The sequence below is a fragment of the Lissotriton helveticus genome, chromosome 2_2, assembly GCF_964261635.1.
Source record: "Lissotriton helveticus chromosome 2_2, aLisHel1.1, whole genome shotgun sequence".
In the NCBI taxonomy this organism is placed as follows: Eukaryota; Metazoa; Chordata; class Amphibia; order Caudata; family Salamandridae; genus Lissotriton; species Lissotriton helveticus.
This window is the reverse complement of record NC_136060.1, coordinates 142,582,805-142,605,277: the sequence shown is the minus strand read 5'-3', so window position 1 is coordinate 142,605,277 and position 22,473 is coordinate 142,582,805. Positions and strand designations below refer to the sequence as shown.

General features: G+C 44.9%; 1 protein-coding gene and 1 pseudogene across 3 annotated transcripts in view; one reads left to right on the top strand and one right to left on the bottom strand.

Annotated features, from left to right (window-relative positions):
• CORIN (corin, serine peptidase) overlaps positions 1-22,473 on the bottom strand; it is a 1,859,037-nt gene that overhangs the window by 1,687,534 nt on the left and 149,030 nt on the right. For all 3 annotated transcript variants that reach the window (XM_078678226.1, XM_078678228.1, XM_078678227.1), the window contains exon 2: positions 13,166-13,310. In XM_078678226.1, coding sequence (XP_078534352.1) covers positions 13,166-13,310 — 145 coding nt within the window. The remainder of the gene's footprint in view (positions 1-13,165; positions 13,311-22,473) is intronic.
• On the top strand, positions 21,083-21,804 carry LOC144821766 (homeobox protein Hox-D13 pseudogene; annotated as a pseudogene).

Here is a 22,473-nt window from a genome sequence, read left to right as displayed (position 1 = left end):
CATTGTTCTCAAATTTTGAAACAGTTTTCTGAGAGGACACTGGTTATCTTCATAACATGGGCCTTTTAAGTTCCATGTTAATCACAAATTATCATTACCGTAGCACCACACTGCTAGTGTCACTTTTATTTTGTTTACTTGTGGGCTGTGGAATGATTTTTACATAGCAGGGTTCTCTTGTAGCTTCGCACTGCTCAGATGCTTGGCTGCACCATTTTCTTGAAATCACTAAAACTTAGCAATTTTAAACTTCTTAGACAAGATCTGAAGCATAAATTGTTGACTGTGAAACCAGTAGACTTAGGTTTAAATCCCGACTCTCTCACTTGACTACATGGTGTAATCTTGGGCAAATTCAGTAATCTTCATTAATGTGAATCCTGTCTGAATAGTCTAAAGAAGATGCAAAATAAACAGAATCACTCCACCCGCCTGGGTACCTTCTGGCATTCCTGGATGTTCAGTGTGGCATGCAACACCACACAATTCCTCACCACACAATTCACTGCCACACAGTTCAACACCACCCAACATAATTAAACACCAAATAATACCACTCAATGCAACATGATTCAACTCCACATAAGTACACTCTACTCAATAGCAGATAAATACACCCCACATAAAACTGTTCTATGTCACATAGTAACAATCCACATAAATACACCATGCCACATAATTCCAATCAGCATCATTTCACTTAATGCCACACAGTTCCACACCACACAATTCAACTCCACACATTTCCATTCGACACCACATAATTCAACAACAAACCACATAATTGAACTCAAAAACACGATTACACAACACACCACATACATACATGCAACCCACCCCACAGAATTCCACATCATGCCACACAATTCCACTCCACACCACAAGGGGAACATCCTTTACGACGCAACTATTACCCCACACTACCATTTCAACGCAGGGATTACAACGAAAGTCGTTACAACGACTTTCGCTGGAGGGCGCTGTTGGATAGGGAATAGTTTAATTTTCTATCCAACACCTTCTCTACTATCCACGGGGACTGGAGTTGGAATAGAAAATTAAACTATTCCACTATCCAGCGCCCCCAACGACTTGCGTTGTAATCCCGCGTTGTAATGGCTTGCGGGGTAAAAGCATGCGTTGTACTGACATACAACCCACCACATACATCCACTTCCCTCTAACACACATCGGTAAAAGACATTGCGATTTATGCCAATGTTTCGTTTTATAAACAAAAGGAATCCACTAAGTGGGGTTTGGTTGTCACTGCAATGGTGAGGAGCAACCAGTGTTGTTTAAATACCCCTCACACACCAACAGGCCCCTTGGTGTCATGCTTCATCATCGGGGTCTTCGCAAACCTCTACGGGATGCGGCGTGCTACGACTCACGACTACGTAGGAGCACTATCTGTGAACTATGTGCTGGTGTGTGTGAGGGTAAATGATGTGAGTAGTGGGGTGAAAGTGAAAAATTAAAAGATACCTGGCACGTAAGTACTGAAAAAAAAATTGTATTTGTCTTCGGCTGGTATCATTAAAAGTGCTAGAGTGGTTGTTTTTTACTGATTAGGGTAAAACAACCATATTAGTGCGTCGACATGTTTCGGAGTAGAGAACTCCTTCTTCAGGACGAGGATGTGCACTACTTATCCCCACCTTACTCACATGTATGTAGATATAAAAGTGTGCTCTACAAAAATAATCTTAGGTGAAAATGTACCTATCTGTTTTAAAGGTCATAAAGTCCGTTGCGCCCAATTGGCGAAGAACTGAACCTGTGAATAAAGAAAGGTCAGATAAACCATGGTGTAATATACATATTCAGGAAACACTGTGTAAATACACAGGAGGGTAACAAGGAGCAAAAATGGAGGTCCAGGAACCCTAAAAAGAAAAAGAAAATAACGAACAACACATAGACTGGGACACACATTAATGGTCTCTGGAAATGCCATGAGATAGAAAAATAAGACATAGATGTATATAGCTTACTTATAGTCATGGGCCAGATTGCCTCATGAGCCAGATACGTGGTATGGGGGTCCGTTCCGCCCGGTGTGGCAACCTGTGAGGTATTCAAAGGACCCAGTTAAAGCATTATGAGCCCTCGATCCTAGTAAAGGTTTTCAGGCCAGTAAAAAACTCCCATACACACAAACACACTCACGGTTACTTCCAGGGCTGTTTGGCTCTCTTCCCCTCCACGCGGCTCCGACGAATGGTCGGCTAGGTCAGAGTTGAGCCCTTTTATAGTGTTCCCCTGTCCCTAATTGACCACTTATTGAAAACGGAAAAGGCCCACACAAGGGCCTAACCCTCCGATTCTAATCCGCTTCTGCGCTGAATGGGTAGGGCGTTCCCATGGTGGTGCGCATGTGCGAAGGGGTAATGATACTCGCCGGTGCCTGCGCATGGCGGTAGTGTCTCTGTTAACCTTTCGCAGATAGATTGTTGGTCATAAGCGCATGCGCGGGGAAAGCTGACTAGTCACTCGCGCATGCCTATGGATCATGTCTTACATCGCAGAGTGTCATATGGAAAACCTCTGTTTTTGGCATATTTCTAAGTAAAAAATAGGTGCGAGCGGGGGGTAGGGCATGAATTGACAGCGTTTTTGGCAGGAATAGATAATGGCTGTATCATAATAACCATAGTTAGAAATTACAGAATTGGACTACCATACAGCATTAGGGGCACCTTAACTACATGGTGTCTGGGGGCTCCATTTTAACGTAATTGGCTCAATGACTCCATCCCATGGAGCCAATTACGTTAAAATGGAGCCCCCAGACACCATGTAGTTAAGGTGCCCCTAATGCTGTATGGTAGTCCAATTCTGTAATTTCTAACTATGGTTATTATGATATAGCCATTATCTATTCCTGCCAAAAACGCTGTCAATTCATGCCCTACCCCCCGCCCGCACCTATTTTTTACTTAGAAATATGCCAAAAACAGAGGTTTTCCATATGACACTCTGCGATGTAAGACATGATCCATAGGCATGCGCGAGTGACTAGTCAGCTTTCCCCGCGCATGCGCTTATGACCAACAATCTATCTGCGAAAGGTTAACAGAGACACTACCGCCATGCGCAGGCACCGGCGAGTATCATTACCCCTTCGCACATGCGCACCACCATGGGAACGCCCTACCCATTCAGCGCAGAAGCGGATTAGAATCGGAGGGTTAGGCCCTTGTGTGGGCCTTTTCCGTTTTCAATAAGTGGTCAATTAGGGACAGGGGAACACTATAAAAGGGCTCAACTCTGACCTAGCCGACCATTTGTCGGAGCCGCGTGGAGGGGAAGAGAGCCAAACAGCCCTGGAAGTAACCGTGAGTGTGTTTGTGTGTATGGGAGTTTTTTACTGGCCTGAAAACCTTTACTAGGATCGAGGGCTCATAATGCTTTAACTGGGTCCCTTGAATACCTCACAGGTTGCCACACCGGGCGGAACGGACCCCCATTCCACGTATCTGGCTCATGAGGCAATCTGGCCCATGACTATAAGTAAGCTATATACATCTATGTCTTATTTTTCTATCTCATGGCATTTCCAGAGACCATTAATGTGTGTCCCAGTCTATGTGTTGTTCGTTATTTTCTTTTTCTTTTTAGGGTTCCTGGACCTCCATTTTTGCTCCTTGTTACCCTCCTGTGTATTTACACAGTGTTTCCTGAATATGTATATTACACCATGGTTTATCTGACCTTTCTTTATTCACAGGTTCAGTTCTTCGCCAATTGGGCGCAACGGACTTTATGACCTTTAAAACAGATAGGTACATTTTCACCTAAGATTATTTTTGTAGAGCACACTTTTATATCTACATACATGTGAGTAAGGTCGGGATAAGTAGTGCACATCCTCGTCCTGAAGAAGGAGTTCTCTACTCCGAAACATGTCGACGCACTAATATGGTTGTTTTACCCTAATCAGTAAAAAACAACCACTCTAGCACTTTTAATGATACCAGCCGAAGACAAATAAAAAAAAAAATTTCAGTACTTACGTGCCAGGTATCTTTTAATTTTTCACTTTCACCCCACTACTCACATCATTTACCCTCAAACACACCAGCACATAGTTCACAGATAGTGCTCCTACGTAGTCGTGAGTCGTAGCACGCCGCATCCCGTAGAGGTTTGCGAAGACCCCGATGATGAAGCATGACACCAAGGGGCCTGTTGGTGTGTGAGGGGTATTTAAACAACAATGGTTGCTCCTCACCATTGCAGTGACAACCAAACCCCACTTAGTGGATTCCTTTTGTTTATGAATATTGCAAGGGGAGACAGAATCCACTTCTCCCTCTCCCTCCCCCCCTTTGTTTATTAAATGTTTCGTTTTAGCCATAGACGGCCCTCATCCCACCCAGCTCCTCTGTTGTTCCCCTAAGTCCCTGCTACTGCAGTTTCCACATTTGTCTTCTTAAATTAATCTTTACAGCCCCCACCCAGCTCCTCCCTTGCACCCCAACCTCCCCCTTGCATTCCATCAGATAGCATGCATATTTCAGAACAGACTGGTAAAAACGAAGGCAACATTACATCTTCTGGAAAAAAACACACGCATTGCTGTTAGTTTTACATAGCATTAGATATCCAGCAATATTAAATCACTATAGAGGGCACGCCACTTGCTCAGCCTACAAAGCGCTATATCTTTTTTCGCATGTAGGCTCTTGTTTGAGGAGAAGTTTATCCTTCAGATGGAAATGCAGCGTTTGAATACATTTCTTATGTGCATCTCTGATTTGCTTATTTCTCAATTCCACCAGCTTTCAGTTACACAGCTAACATATCTACCTTTCAATTACATACCTACCATATATCTTTAATTTTGATATCTCTCACATTCATACCTTTTGCTGCATACACTTCTTTACCTATCACTTGCACAATCCTTCTCATTGAAATAATACCTGTTCTTTGCAACTATTAAATTTACGATCTGCTTAGCTTTATATCCCTTGCGTGCATTAATTCCCTTTGCGTGCATTAATTCCCTTTGCATGCCCAAGGCTGGCAAATATCTCGTATATATACCACCTAGGTTACGCATCTTTTACTAGATTTTTTTTACAAACAAAACTTGGACATTGTTAACTTGCAGGAGATTTACTTTCATGCCTTTTAAGATTGCATACAACCTACACTGCTAGCCGTTTACTTGTACACCTTTGTGTGTGTTTAACTGACGCTCCAAGATTACCAATAGTGTATCGTGAGCTCAGTGCAGCCAGATACAGACTGAAAACAATGCTGCAAAAGCAATCTCAACTAGAAGATAACAGCTGTATGTTGCTTCATCTTTTCAATAAGGATTTTTTTAAATCTTTCTCCAAAAAGTGCATGTGTCCGTGTTTAATCAAGGTTGTGTAAAGTCTCTGGTTAGCTCTGCTCAGCTCTCCCTCACAGTTAGGAATGGGTGTCTCTTGTTGGCAAGGGTTTGCACCTTTGTCCAAGTAGGGACCCTTCGTCCTAGTCAAGGCAAGGGGGATACACTTCAAAAATAACCCTTGCAAACCCCCTTGGTAGCTTGGCATGAGCAGACAGGCTTATCTCATAGGCAGTGTGTAAAGCATTTGTACACACATAAAGTAATACAGTTAAAACACTACAAATGGACACCACACCAGTTTAGGAAAATAAGTAATCTTTATCTAAATCAAACAATACCAAAATGACAAAAATCCAACATACAATAATCAAAATGTGATTCTTAGAAGGTAAAAACAGTTCTGTCCATAGCACCCTATAGATGCGACACTGTCAACACAAAGTACCTTGAATGAGTCGTAATCATAAACAAGAACAGCCACAGAGAAGGTGATGCGTCGGTTCCTTACTTCAGAGGAGGTGATGCGTCGGTTCCTTACTGCCACACAGGGGACGTGATGCGTCGGTTCCTTCGTGAAGGGGAGGTGATGCGCCGGTTTCTTACTGTGTAAAGAGGTGATGCGTTGGTTTCTTGGCGGTCTTGTAGACTTGGCTCACCGGTGGGAAGCGTGGGTATTGGGGATGCATCAGTTCTTGGTGCGGCGGTGGCAATGACGCTGCATTGGTCTCTCCAGCCACGGTCCCACAATGCGTTGGTTCTTGCAGCCACACAGTAGGGCCTGCGTTGGAACCATTGCGGTGATCTGGGACTTCGGAGATCGGTGCCCATGATTACGCGTGCAGCAATTTCTTCAGCCACGGGATGGCACTGCGTCAGTTTCTTCAGCGGCACAGCGGTGATGCGTCGGAAATGGGTGCGGATGCGTTGCACTTTTCTTATTTGGGTCTTGTTTCCCAACAGCAGGAACAACCTCCAGAGGCCCAACACAGCAACAGGCACCACTTGGCAGGTCAGAACTCCCAGCAGGGAAGTTCAGGGGACCTGGTAGCAAAGTCTTTGTGTCCCTGAGACTTCAGAACAGGAGGTAAGCTCTACTCCGAGCCCTTGTAGATCTTCAAGCAGGATATACAGCATACAGCAAAGTCTTTATCCTCTCTTTGGCAGAAACAGCCACTGCAAGCCAACCCCAGACAGCACACAGCAAGGGGGCAGTGCTTCTCCTTCAGTTTTTCCAGCTCTTCTTCTTGCAGAGGTTCTTCTTGAGTCCAGAAGAAATCTAAAGTTCTGGGGGCTGGGTCCCAATATTTATACAGCATTTCTCTTTGTTCTCTTGTGGCAGAGAGGCTGTGTGCTCAGTCAAAACCAGTTCTGTCCTCTCTGGTCCAGGTAGGAAGTGGAGACAGCATTTTGTAAGGCAGCCCAGGCCCATTCAGGTGCAAGGAAATCTCCTCACCCTAATCTAAATGCAGCCCAGGTCTATTCGGCCCAGCCCTGCCTCATTCAGGAAAGGCAGGACACACATCAACCCACCAGTGGCTGTCTACAGTGAATACACATCCCCAGCCACTGTCACTCAAAAGCCAGACAGTCAATCCACAAACCAGTAGAGGCACACAGTGTATGGCTAAGTAAGAAAATATCAACTTTCTTAAAGTGGCGTTTTCAAACACACAATTTAAAAATCATCTTTACCAAAAGATGCATTTTTATATTCTGAGTTCAGGCATACAAAACTCCATCCCTCCATCTTGTCCCAATGGGAAGTTATACTTGTAAGATGTTACAAACTATTCCCTATTCTATCCTAAGGAACAGATGACGTTTCAATAGTGAAAAATGAAACACACTGTATTTCACTATCAGGACATGTCACACACGTGTCCTACCTTTCGCACACACTGGGCCTACCTTAGGGGTGACTCACATGTAAGAAAAGAGAAGGTTAGGGCCTGGCAAAAGGGTGCACTTGCCAGGTCGCCATGGCAATAAAAACTGCATGCAGACACTGCAGTGGCAAGTCTGAGAATGTTTTGCAAGGCTGCTTGAGTGAGTGGTACAATTCGTGCCCACTAGCAGCATAGCAGCATTTGATTTACAGGCCCTGGGCACACACAGTGCACTGTATTAGGGACTTAGTAGTAAATCCTAAAACCAACACAAACAGGGCCAAAAACAGGAGACCAAAAAGCAAAAAGTCTAGGGATATTTACTGGAAAAGGCAGGTCTAACACTCCCACTCCCACCAACCCTTTCACCTTTCTCTCACACTCCCACTGCCACCTCTCAACCTTCTCTCACACTCCCACTGACTGTCATCTCTCAATCACAATCCCACTGTCCCTCTCATTTCTCCCTCTTGCTTCCAACAACCCTGTCATCCCTCTCCCACACCCTCCCTGTCCCTCTTCTCTCCCTCCACTGCTACTGCCCCCTTTCATGTTGCACTTCCACTGCCCCTCTCATCCCTCTCTCCCACTTCCTGTTTCCTCTCTGTACTGCCTGCTCACACATACTGCCTTCCTGAACCTCCTTGTGCTGTGCACTCATCCTCCTCTCACCAAGCCCCCCTTCTCTGGGTGCCCCTCTCACTTGTCTTGGTGCTGCTCTCACTTATACTTGGAAACTGAAAGATGTGCACAGCCCGTATCTTTCCTTGCTCTCTTGGTCCGGGACCCATCCTCGGGGCTCCGCTGTTAGCTGGTGGGCAGTCGTTGCCTCTCTGAACACCCGCTTTAATTTGAGGCTAACAATGTTTCTCTCTCATGTGGTTCACATCAGGTCTTCGAGTAGTTTCTTTCCCATGCCTTTTCAAGGTTTCCACCCTCAATCCCATGCTCTCCTTCTCTTCTTAGGGTGTCTTCTGTGTACACAGGTGCACGCTTCTTGTGCATCTGTCGCCTGCTCTCCCCTTCTTCCTCTCTTTCTCACACACTCTTTCTGTTCCTCTGTTGGGAGTTAATTCAACACTTCGTGCACAAACTACCTACCCTTCTCTAACTTCCTGTCTATCTATTCTGTCAGCTCTCAACCTCTATCTGTCCACCATGCCACATAATTCCACTACACAAATCCACTCCACAACACACAATTACACACCACACAATTACACAACTAACAATTCCAATCCAACCCACATGATTCCACTCCAAAACCACATACATCCACTCCACTCCAAACCAAAACACATAGGTAAAAGACATTGTCATTTACAACATCAATAGGTCTAACTCTCACAAATGCAAGACCTATTGGCATTGCCAATGCTTGTTTTTTTAAAGGTTAAGAATTTTCAATTCTTGCTTACAATTCACAGTTTACCGATTCAGGATATTCAGGGTACAGGTTGCTTCTGGTTAACATATGACCCTCTATATCCCTGTGGAGGTGGATTTCTGAGAGGCAACTAAAGTATCTGTGTATTGGTCATTTGGTGAAAATACGCCGACTTTCAATCTGACTGGGTTTCTATAAACCATAGCCAAGTAGGGTGAGTGAGATGAAGTATTGCGGTCAAAGATGGTCACCAAAAGAAAATGTTAGGTTAATACTTGACATGCCCAGAGAGAGAGAGTAAGTGAGCAAGGGCATAGTGAAACCAAAAGGGCGTAAAAACCAGTCTGAAACCTTTTACATGCTTTAAAGTCTGCAGGGGTCATGCATGAGAAACACTGTTGCAAAATGCCATAGTGCACATGTAAAAACTGGAACGGAGTTATACTAGAATATGTTTTTCTATTTCTGGTGGTAAAAACTTCCCTATGTTTAGCAATCACATTCACAGTGCTAGTACCCTAGTTTTTGCAAAAATAAGGTCTATTTTCATTTTATAGTTGTACTTGCTGAGTTCTTTAAACTAATTATTTCACTTATACTCCAGCCAAGCTAAACTGCCCATTAAGATTTATCCAGTGGTCCAGTTTTTAACAAATGTAGTATTATTACATCATTCTGAGTTCGGCACACTTCGGAAGGGGAAACTAATTGCAGTATTTTGCCCAAAAGAATTTCACCGGGACTTACCTAGTGAAAAACATGCAGGGAGAAAATCATTGATGCTATAATATAATCTAACAGTTTCAGCCAAAGTGCAAATACTCTTCTACTCGTTCATATGTGGAGTGGCTTAGAGTGGAGTGGCGAACAGTGGAGAAAAGTGGCGTGGAGTAGAGCAAAGCAAAATGTCAGAGCGCAGAGTAGAGTGCAGTAGTGTGGAGTGGTGTAAAGTGGTCTATAGTGAGTGGTGTAGAGTGGAGTGTCACGGAGCAGAGTGTCACAGAGCAGCGTGGCGTAGAGCAGCGTGGGGCAGAGCAGAGTGTCGCAGAGTGGAGTGGCATACAGTGGAGTGGATTGTCATGAAGTGTCATAAATGGCAGTGTCCTAGAGGAGAGTGACGCAGAACAGAGTATTTGGTCGTTGGCGCAGAGTAGAGTGATGCAGAGTGAAGTAGAGTGCTGCAGAGTGGCATGCCAAAGAGTGGCGTTGCATAGAGTGCAGTGGCATAGAGCGATGTGGCACAGAGTAGATTGTTGTTCAGTGGACTGTCATAGAGTGGAGCAAAGTGTCATTGCCGAGTGACGTGGAGTGGTAAATTGTGTTGTAGAGTGGAGTGCTGTGGAGTGTCAGAGTGGAGTTCCGTGAAGTGCCAGAGTGGAGTGGAGTGGTGTGGAGTGGAGTGGAGTGGAGTGGAGTACAGTGGAGCGTCAGAGTTGAGTGGAGTGTCAGAGTGGAGTAGCAGGTTTTGGAGGGGCACAGAGTGGAGTAAAGGGGGGGTGGACCTCCTCCTTATTCCATGCATTAAGGACAATTAAAAAAATCTTGCCCTTTTATTCCCTCTGATCTACAAAAAATGTTCGCTAATATTTTAAAAAATAGATTACTGTAATGGGTTGCATATAAACCTTCACGAGCGTTTAATGAACTGACTGCAAATTCTTCAAAATGCTGCAGCACGACTGCTATTAAAGATTCCAAAATAGCAATCAGTATCGAAATGTATCAGGAAGTTACACATGCTACGAGTTAGACGGAGAGTCACTTTCAAAGCCCTATGTACAGCCTACAAAGCGCTACACGTCCAAGGGCCAGGATTTCTCAAAAACAGTTTTTGCTGGTATTTCCCAGGTAGGACACTATGGTCCATGACAGCTGAATATGCGGTAGTGTCCAGGTTTAAAAGATCTTCCTGGGGTTTAACAAGTTTAATAATTGGAGCGGCTAAGGCATGGGACTTTCTCCCCCTGCAAATTAGAGCCATGCCCAATCTACTAATGTTTAGGAAACTTTGAAAACTTGGATGTTCAATGCAGATTGAGCTATAGTCTTTCTATTTATTACGGACTACTTTTGATAGCAGTGAAGCTAGCGCCAAGATGCCTATGGGCATTCAAGCGCTCCTATGAATTTATTAACATAACATGTCATAGAGTGGAGAGTCGGAGAGTGGAGAAGTGTTATAGAGGGGAGTAGTGTCATAGAGTGGAGTGGCAAATAATAGGGAGGTGCAGAGTGAAGTGGGATAGAGTAGTGTACAGTGGAGGGGTATAGAGTGGCATGGAGTAGAGTGTCAGAGTGGAGTAGTGTGGCATAAAGTTGTGTAGTGTGGACTAGAGTAGAGTAGTGTCGTGGAGTGGTGCTTACTGGGTTAGAGGGTAATAGATAGGAGTGGCATACAATGGAGTAGACTATTGTAGAGTCAAGTGGCGTAAAGTGGAGTAGAGTGTCACAGAGTAGAGTGTCATAGAGTGGAGTGGCATGGAGTGAAGTGTCGTGGAGTTGAGTGGTGTACAGTGGAGTTGAGGGTCAGAGTGGTGGTATATTGTGGGGTAGAGAGTCATGGAGTGATGTAGAGTGGCACATAGTAGAGTGGTGTAGAGTGAAGTCAGAGTGAAGTGGTGTAGAGTGTCAGAGTGAAGTGGCATAGAGTGGAGTAGAGTGAATACGCCGTGAATGCCATAGAGTGGCGTAGAGTGGAATATGCATGGTGTGGTCGCTCACTGCCATTACAGCGAACACAATATCAATTGAAATGACCATTACATCTGCACAGACAAAGCGTTTTACTGATAAAATTATAAAGTGCACAAACAATAATATGTGGAAATTGGCATCACCTAGTGCATTGATTTCTTTTGATCCTATTAACATATTTGCTTCCACCATACTTCAAAATTACAAAACAAATGTTCTAAATTTGTCCTTTCCTAATTCTGATATCTTCTAAAATATTTGTATAGTTCATTTACAGGCATTTACATTTTGTAGTGTGCTAGAAACAAATAACATACCACCGTTTTTTCTTTCAACCACCCAATACCCAGCAAGATTGTCATATAAATCCTCTCACTTTGCAGAAAGAGAAAGAAAAGTAAACAACAACATCCCTGGTAAACAGAGCCTTACATTTGACCTCTCTCTTTGAATGCACAGCAAACGTGACAAGAAAAAACGAAATTAGAAAAGAGCACTGCTCAAAAGAAAGGAGCTCAGAAAATTGTTCCCCACAAGCCTGAGTCTGGCAAAGATAAGTAGAATCAGTCAAGAAGAAAAACAGGGGGCAGGAAACCTTTTCATACAAATAAAGCACTTTACTGCTTCCTGAACTATCATACATGGGAGATAACTGAAAACACATCTACTCTTGTGGAGCGTCTCACGAAAAAGAAGAAAAAAAAGAGTTCACAGAAAGCGAGCACCCATAAAAAAAGAATACAAGGAGACAATCAAAGAGGTGATAAACAGGTTATGCCCCATGGGAGGGACAAAGGCATGCTGCAAGGACTCAAACAAATAAACCCAGCAAATAGAAAGCAACAAACGCGAGTTACAAGCCACAAAGCCAAAGGCCAGCAATGGGCTGAATGCATTCCCAGGAAAAGCTTTCAGAATATCCACAAGTAGTCTTTCACAACCAGACAGCTGTGATGTCTGGTAGGCTACGACCTAAAAATACCTGAGCATAGAGATTCAAATGAAAAATGTCACTGAAACTGATGTTTAGGTGTCAAAGTAAGGTTTCTGTAAACAAAGAAAGGACGTGGCACTGTGGCCAGAGATGACAACTTTGGAACAAGGTTCAAATCTTAGCATCTGCTCAACATCTTGTGATTCTGGCCAAATCACTTAATCTCCCCATGCCTTCAAACACAAACAAATTATTGTGTCCTTGTGTAATGTAACTGATACTCATGTAAAGCGCTCCAATACCTTCAGGTCCAGTTTGCCCAGTATAAAACTTTATTTTAAAAAGAAGAAATGTGGTGTTCCAGCTGTTTCTCTGCTCGGATCTTCAGGCTGCAGTGGACACTTTATGACTTCTTGGTAAAATAGTTTGAGCGTACCCTTGTCATCAATATGGTGCTGAGGAGCTATTTTTGTATGATCACTTAGTTGTAAATACTGTAATATATAACTTGTTAAGGATTTCCAAAAATTACATAACTCCTACTCACTCACCCATGATCAAGAATCAAGAAACTGTTAGAGACTTTAAACTAATTTTGTGCTCCTGGAAATACTGAATGCTACCTGAAATCCCACATTTTAGAACAATATTTTAAGTTCTATTCGGATATATGAAAGTCATTGGCAAGACTATAATTGATAAAATGAACTCTTAACACAGATTATGCACCTTTTGTCATAGTCTACAATTGCAGAATTTGAAATACTAACATGATAAAAATAAAGCGCTATAAATAATAAAACTTACCCTCACTCTTGTATCTACTGTTTAGTTACAACAATGTTCATGTAACTGTTCTTTGAATCTAAGGAAAAGCAAGACTTAGGCATGCATAACATAGAGGATTAACTCACCAACAAATGTGAGCAGGATCACCAGCAGGAGAATGAGGGCGCAGATACATGGAATCAGCACTAGCAACAAAAGGCGGAGGTATTTGGCAGAGGCCAGTTTCTTGGAACAGCCATCCCCCATGTTATCTTCATCTGTTCCCAAGACCTATGGTGCAAAGGAGTAAGTGAAGACATTAATATGCACCCATCTCGTCATTTCACAGCCTGATGCATAAGTACAGAGACAGCTACCTTACACATCATAGATGGTGCCCATCAGATGAAGATGACCCCTGCCTGCTGATATTTATGGACCTCTCAGACACCACTTACACTGCCAACCATCCCCCCATCATCCATACTGAGAAGTCTTGAATGAGATTTACTGGTAACATCCTTCACTGGTCTCCACCAGCCTATCCAAATGACACCAGTTGTTCACCCTTTCACCTTTGAAATACCCCAAGATCGCCCTTGTGGCTCTACTCACCCATAGGAGCATCACAATTCATCAATATGCCAATGATATACAACTCTACTTGAAATTCTCCTCTGCTCCAGACACCCAACATCTTAAATACTGTCTGCACCTCATCAAGACATGGACCAATATGAAGCTCAACCATACCAACACGGAATTGCTGGTATTTGCCAAGAACAAGTGAGAACTTGTCTAAATTAGTCTCAATTACATGAAACTTGATGGCTTTGAACAAAACCTTTCACCCAATGCCAAGTCACTTGCATTCATCCGGGACCCAAACCTCACCTTCAAGGAGCACACTAATATCAGTTTTTTCACCTATGGAAAAGGAAACAGTTCCTCCTAGAAAGTGTCTTTGGAGCTGCTCTTCAAGCCATCCTATTCCTGCATATAGATGAAAGCAGCAACCTTCTTAGTGGTATCCCAGACTCCACTCTTGGCCCTTTAAGGGCATTCTATATGCTTCAGAATGCCATGTCCAAACCTGACCATATCCCCCCTTCCTGATGGAACTTCACTTGGTCCTTCTTTTAACCCGTACCATCTTTAACATCAGCTACATCATTTACAAAGATTGCATGATGGAATTCAACGGGCCCTTTTTGTCAGCTAACATTATCTTTAAAATCAACCGCATCTTTTACAAAGACATCACAACTGTCTATTTGACAAGATCATCCCCCAGGTGTCTCTCATTACACCCACAGCCAGGCCAGCATCAACCTGAAGGCAAAGAAGTGTAAAAAAGAAAAGAGAAGGAAATAAACTTTCTCCATCTAGCTACACATGACCTGGAGTAAGATCCTTGTATCCATCAGGATGGCCCCATCCCTTCTCTAATCCAGGAAAGAGTTGAAGATGCACCTCTTTAAGGAATACTGCATCACAGTGCAGCAACATCCCACTTCTACTTTCAGAAAGAACCTACCTCTTCAAATATTTGTTGACTTTATCTCTGCCTTTGACCCTATGGTGGTCTTTGCTGGCTAGGTTCTCACTGCGCAGGTACCACATATATACACTTACATACATTTGCTACCATATCATTGGATAAAAATGTGCAAGTTACTGAGGACCGCTGAAAATGAATGCAGATTTATATACATGGTTTTGTGATAGTAAAGACTCTAAACACACTATAAGATGTTCATGTTTTTCTTAGCCATAGCATGCAAAGTAATATCATACGTAGGTCATTATTTTCAATAGATACCAACAACAGGGTATAGAACCAAAAAATATCAGAAACCACAGTCCTTTTTCCAACCAAAAATGGACACCAATCCCCGTCAGTTTTGTCATGACACTACTACCAATTGGTACAGCAGCAACACAAACGCAACAAAATTCAGTGGAGAGACTCGGAGTAAGATCACTTGACCTCCTGACATCCCTCGATACCACTGCATACCAGCAGCTCCATAAGGCCAATCCACCATTTGACAGCAGACATGCCGAAGCCAGTTCACCCTTCTGGGAATAACAACCCCTTAAAAAACACCTTATTAAAACAGGTCACTGTCCACCAAACCAATCTGCAGCAGCATCATTAGGAAGGAGTGCAGCCAGATCACGAGATATGCCACTCCTCAATGCCACTTCACAACACCCTCTGGTAATCTCCGAATCCCAAGACAACAGAACTACCGAGGCCACGCCTACCCTTGCAATCATTCGTTTCAGCCTCCTGGTGTCATTCTCGCCCAGGCATATGCAGCAAATGGCAGATAAAGACAAGGACATCTATACTTTCGAAAGTCTAGGGCTTGGTTAGTATCAAAATCGCAGAACCCCCTCCTTTTTTCATCTCATACAATATATAGATCGACAGCACTCCTTCATATGCATCGACCACACCCAGACCCCACAATGTCACAACCCTAAACATTTTGCATATACACAAACACAACCCATGTGCTAGTACACCACCTGCCGGCAACGGGAACAATTTCATCAACATCCACTGATTACTGCTCATCAATGCACACTCAGAAGTCAAGCAGGCAGCCAGTTAGGAAACCACTAATAATGCTGTCTTCATTACAGAAACCTAACCAACACCCACATGTTGGTTTGGAAAGACTACATCAGTAAGGACAATTACAGCACTCGGAGGGGACTATAACCCACAGAATAAACTGGCTCTGCAAATGCTACTTTTCATTTATTCAGGATTCAACTCATGATTCAACACAGGCACAATCATCATCTCAACAGCCTCCAATTGATCAGCATACAACATCCTCCTGACTGATTTCAACGTCCGATGTATGAAATCTGTAAAGACCTTAAAGAATGATTTCCTCAACCTGCAAGCTGCTCCAATATCACCCAGCTCATTAGACAATCAACCAGTAGCAAGGGAAACAAACAGGCCCTCAACTGTACATCCATAACCAGTGCCACTTGCCACCCCAACTGTACTTCGACTGGATCAACCACAACATCATAGTAGTTGACTTTATCTTCACAAATACAATTGCTCGAGACCAATAAAAGGTAATATTATCTATTAGCAGATGGTTCAGGAATTTCAAGAATCAACCATACTAACCACTGAACCTTGTCAATCTTACCTGACCCAAACATTGATGTTGAGGCCTTCCTACAGAATCTCAATGGCATCCACCAGAAAACAACACACACCAATGCCCTGATTAAGCGTTACTCTTAAAACTATCCTAAAAGGAATGATTCTTAATGTTGGAAGAATGGAATTCCAGATTTTTGCAGTTTTGCCTTAAAAGGTCTTTTTCAGGGTTTGTGTTTGTTTGGAGAGCTTGTCTGCCACACGAGGAGACCAAAGTGTTGGTGTGATCTGAAGGCGCTATAGATTGTTCATGTAAACAGTAAATAAATAATTTTCCCAAATTAAATCTCCTGCTTCAGTCATGCTGGTAAGGCTCGCTGGGATTAGGTTTTTTTAATTTGATTTGCCTTTAAGACCCTTGTTAGAGCGGTTCTGTCTAAACAAAAGGTCAGAAAAACCCCTAGTTCAAGTATAGAGCCTTCCTGTCTACGGATGTGATGTGATAATCCAAGGTCCTTGTTGCCTGAGGAGTCGTCAAATTAAAAAGTCTGAAGGATAGTTCTGCATTGAAGGGGTGGTCTAGTAGCATGCCCACACTACCTCTTTTACTGTATTATCAGATGTTAGCTGTAGTTGATAGTAGCTCAGGCATCATAATGAGGGCAAGCACTGCCCTTGATGATGAAAAGCCATAACCAGATGAGTCAGCAGCACTTAATGGGAATTTATCTACTAGTAAAAAGGCTGGTACACAAGCTCAATGGGCCTGTTATCACCTACCTCCAAGTTAATGACTCAAAAAGGCACATAAAAGCCATCCTCAGTGGCCCAAGTATACATCAGCTACGAGTTTGTTACAAGCAGCATAGCAGATCACAGATCAGTGTGATTTGAAGAGGTGGAAAGAAGAGAGAGTGGTTCACTGGGAAGAGCACATGATAAGGTTTCTAAGGTCCTACTGGATGAGGATCTCCACAGTTTATGGGAGATGTTTATGATTGTTGTTCCCATTTGTTTTCTTTTTCTTTTTTATCCAGTGTGGCTATGATCTCTGGGGGAAAGAGCCTCAGGTGATGGATACTGGTAGGCAGCGTACTCCATTGGTATTTCTATACAAACAAGAGGCATATCACTGCAAAGTTACTGTGAACTGATAAATATAATTTCTTCTTTAGCAGCAATGAAACAAGTGAAATGCTTACAGTGTAGTTCCACTTATGGTGTTTCCTGAAATGGATGTGTGGAGGATTGAAAGATGAGATGAATGTTTAGTTCAGGTTCAGGTCATTTGCCTTGATGTTTATCAACATACTGATGGAGTAGGTAATTGAAAAGCTTATCTTTAGCTTAAGGAACACCTATGTATTGTCTGCATAGGTGTGACATTGTGACCCTTGATAAAGCAGGGGTGATATAAATGTTGAACATGTGCGTAGAGCAACCAATGATACAAGCATGTTCCGTGCTGTATACAGCATATAGCTTGGCACCATTCTGATGTATATCTAGGCAAGTTGGTACAACTTTGCCATGTAGCCCAGAGTAACTCAACCATCATTTGGCCCACACTTGCACTTTGTTCTTTTGTTCACTCTGTCACCGCCTCCTCGGTTTCCGATCATCCAGCAAGAACATACTGTTGAGGGTGTTATAAGCGTACAGGTTTCTCTCGCTGAATTTTCATGGGGTAGGTGATGCTCAAAATTATTGTGTGTGAGCCTTTTTTTGTGCCTTTTTGTGGGCCTGTTTTATGATCTGCTGAGCTGTTTTTTTGGTTGATTTCCCTGATATTAAACAAGCATTGCCTGCAGCAGGCTCAAATCCATGCAGTCGTCCATACCTTGCAAAACACTTAGACAGCTTATCTTTACGAGTTATAAAATGCCCCAGTTTGCAAATATGGGCCTTTTTTTTTAGCTATCTCATTAACTAATGGGGACACTTATTTTGATGCTCTGGTCTATATTCTGTACCAGTCTAACCCTGCTGGTATCAACTATGCATCAACAAAAATAATAGCAATTGAAAATAAAGTTTTAAACAACTACATAATAGTCGAATAAACATCCACATGCCATGATGCAGTTTTTAATTTGTGAACAATATCAACGAGTTTCAGTTCAGTAATTATGTCAAATGTGACTTTAGCGTCATCAGTTATCACAGCAGATTCGCGCACAGGAGTGACAATTAGTCGGTTGTACCAATGTTCTAATATGTTTTTGTATTTTATAAATGTTACTCTAAAAATATTTTGAGAGCCTCTTTATGTATTTGGGAACATGCAGTGGGTTAAAGAAACCAGGGGTTCGCACAGGTACAGCAACACTTGAATTGATTTCAACAGCTCCTAATTACTGTGGTCCGAATTCCATTCCATCTTTTTTACTCATTTTGTCATTACATTCAGCTGTATAATTCAACAACTGCATTCATCACGTTTTTAGTTCTAAAAATGAGAAGCTGATGTTTGGCATTTACAGTCAATACAAGTATTTTATAACAAGCATTGAAAAAGCCAATTCTACTGTCCTTGCCAATTTTTTTTTATATGTTGCTCTACAAGTTAAAAAAAGCACTATGATGCAGCCAGCCTATACCACGTCCTAGCACTTTTTTCCTTTTATCCATGTTGCACAGCGGTCCGCACTGCAGTGCGACATGTAAAGAAAAGGTGCTGGGGGAGGGGGGTGGTGAGGCAATCTAAATGCTCAACATCAGCCTGGTGGTGGGTGTGGGGTGGTTGCTTGAAAACAACAGTTAGCGGGAGGGGAAGGGTGGCTGAGAACATGCAAGTCAAGTTTTTGTGCTGTGGCAAAAAACAATACCTACTCACTTCACTAGTGTAGCCATCAAATATGATCACACCTATGTAATTTGACATATGCTATGGACGTAGCTCAGAATATATTCTTACATTGATTTTGTCCCATAGGCCATAGTACAGAAAGTGCTCCGGGGAAGCAAAAGGTGTTTGCGGCCACTTTGCGCGCACCGGGGCACTTTAGTATTACAGTAGCGATGACAGACTCTTGTGCTGCCCCTTTTGTAGTACTGATAGCGCTGGCGCACTTAAAGTGCCAGCGCTATCAACAAGGAGCATTTGCTCATTTTGGGGGCATGTCCCATGCAAATGAGGGAATCTTATTACAGACACAGGTGTAGAGGCAAAGAAGCCCTCAGGAGGTGCAGTGATAGGGCCCCACCTAAATAGTGGTGCACTGTCAGTTCGCCCCCTGATAGCAGCCCTCTGGCGGGGGGGGGGGAAGCGGGCCCCATGGACCCTCCCAGACATCCCCTTGCAGGCAGGTGCAGTCACTTACTGCATCCGCCTGCAAGTGGATATCTAATCCCCTTCAGAAGTGCGGGCACGTTGCCGCCTGCACTGTGAAAACACAGAGCGGCTATAAAGCAGCCGTTCCATTTTTCAACTGACTGCGCTACCCTGGAGGCAGAGTAAGTTCGCAGCTGCCCTGAAGGCAGCGCATTAATCATAATGGGGCATATTTTCATTGTTTACGTCGGGTACACCTCTCTAAAATTGCGGCCGGTAAAAAATGAAAATGCGCTTATTGTGTAATGTGGCCCCATGTGTGCAGAAACTGTCTTAGTGCTAGGTTTGAGGATTTCTGATTTTTTTAAGCATATAAAAGAACATTCAGATTTTATGGTAATGGTACTAAACACAAGACATTAAAAGAATAAAAAAAATAAAAACTGCGGTCGCCAAAACCTCCCTTGACTATTTTCATGCACAAAAATAAATAATCCCAGTTGTAGTCATTCACAAATTGTGTAGGGAAAATTAGAACACATTTTTGGGTTTCGCCTGCCGAAGGCTGCGCTCTGCGCAGCTTTTCGGCGCAGGTGAAATCCTATGTTGACCATAAGGACTTCGGGGACGTCCCCCGGCTCTCATTGGCTAGCTCCATAAATGGAGGCTAGCCATTGAGTGCCGGATCTGTCCGTCAAGGCCGGACCAGATTCGGGGGCGTTCCCGAGATTTTTTCCCTGGGCGGAGTTACGTTTTTTCCATTCCCTCCCCTTTCACTGAAAGTGATTTCAGATGCGCTGTCCATTCCCGCCCCCTCTGTGTGCCTTTCCGCCCCCCCTCGCTGTCCTGTGCACGTTTCCCGCCGTCCGTGTCCTCTCCCGCCCCCTCCCGTCGTCCGTGTCTTCTCCCGCCCTCCTCCCGCCGTCCGTGTCTTCTCCCGCCCTCCATGTCTTCTCCCGCCCCCTCCCGCCGTCCGTGTCTTCTCCCGCCCTCCTCCCGCCGTCCGTGTCTTCTCCCGCCCTCCTCCCGCCGTCCGTGTCTTCTCCCGCCCCCTCCCGCCGTCCGTGTCTTCTCCCGCCCTCCTCCCGCCGTCCGTGTCCTCTCCCGCCGTCCGTGTAGAAAGTGAGTTGATGGGAAACACGTAGATGTATCTGTAGCTCGTGCAAGGGTTCGTACCTTACAGTGAAGGGAAAATAGGCTCTGAAATCTGATAAAATCGTCAGAAGTATATGCCGGATGTGGGTAGTCCTTGTGCTGGAGGCAAGAGCCCTCCTTGTGATGGCGGGTGGTGGTTGGGGGCGAGGGGGGGGGGGCAGAGTGCTGGAGGCCTCAGTGTTGGATAGTGGGTTGGGGGCAGACTCCTCTTGCAGGAGGGCCTGTGCGCAGGGGAGTGGGCCCAGATCACCTTGTGTTGGGGGTTGAGGGCAGAGATTCCCAAGCGCTCCAGGACCACGTTGCCTCAGACGGCCAATGGCCTTGCACTTGGCACGCTGCGCACACATTCCTCCCACTCCCCTCTCCCTCCCTCTGGCTGGAGGTTAGTTTTTATCACCGCACCGCGGTGACCTAACCTGCTTGGGGGGATGCCTGGCTCTGCCATGCCTGGCCGGGGGTGGAGGAGAGAGCCGTGCGCAGGCCCCTGAGAGGGACATGGACGGGCTCCGAGCGGAGGGCACCTCTTCCAGCAGCCAGGCCCGGGGCTTCCTCGCCTCCCCCAACGTCTTCGGGCCCACCGCTGGCCGAGCAACATCTGGCTTCGCCTTCTCCGGCCCGGGGAGGTCGTCCGGCGCTGCACGCTTGGACTCCGGCAAGGATGGGGCCGGCGCGCCCTCCCTGGGCTATGGCTACCACTTTGGGAACGGATACTACAGCTGCCGCATGTCGCACGGGGTGGGGGTGCAGCAAAGCGCCCTGAAGCCCTCGCCTCATGGCGCCTTCCCGGTGGAGAAGTACATGGACGTGCCCGCCTTGGGCAGCGGGGCGAGCGCGCAGGGCAGCGAGGGATCCTCGCGGGCCAAGGAAGTCTCCTACTTCCCGGGGTACCCCGGGCCCTACCAGCCCATGCCCGGGTACATCGACGTGGTGTCCGGCTTCGGGCCGGGCGAGCCCAGGCACGAGGCATACATCCCCATGGACGGCTACCAGTCGTGGACCCTGGCGAACGGCTGGAGCGGCGGCGTGTACTGCGCCAAGGAGCAGCCTCAGGGCGCGCACTTCTGGAAGTCATCCTTCGCAGGTGAGGGCTTTTATCCTTCTCATGGACATGACTGGGGCAGCTGCATCTGTCTGGAAGATAGAACGGGGCGCTTTTGCCAAATCCCATTACAGCTCATGGTAAGAAACTGACGAGCAAGGCAGATGCGTGGGTTCACATGGAGGCTGTATACACGGTATGTGAGTGCGTGATGTGGGGTGTGTCTGTGTGTATGTGTGTGCGGTGTGTGTATGAAATGGTCGTGTTTGCGTGGTGTGTGCATGGTGTGTACATGGGATATGTGTGTGCGCAGTGTGTGTGTTTGTGCATGGTATGTGTGGGGTCTGTGTTTTTATATGGTATGTGTGTTTCGCGTGTGTGATTATAGCTGTGTGTGGACATGATGTGTGTGGACATGCCATGTGTATGTGTGCATGGTGTTTATGTCCGTCTGTCTGTCAAGGGGGATGTTTTAATAATGGAAGTTATGGGCCACCAAAACGTCCACGGGAACACACATGCGCGCGCACTCGGCGTATTTCATTGCAACTCTCAGAATGATTCCCGTAATCACATCGCGTCCGGAGAGCTTTCCTCTGGGCTGAGGGTTTCTGAATCCCATGTGAAGTTTGACAAGTGCACACCACGACACTGCGCTTGACATGCAAACAGCGCCTCGGTTAATATGTGCTTGGAGAAGCCTCCCCACACACTGGCACATGTCGTCAGACGCCACGGAGGTAACAACAGGGGTTGCGCCGCGATTCCTGAATTTCATCAAGTATAAATTATGTGCACTACAACTCGCTTAAGTGCCGGCGATTTATGTGCAGGGAGGCATGCCTTT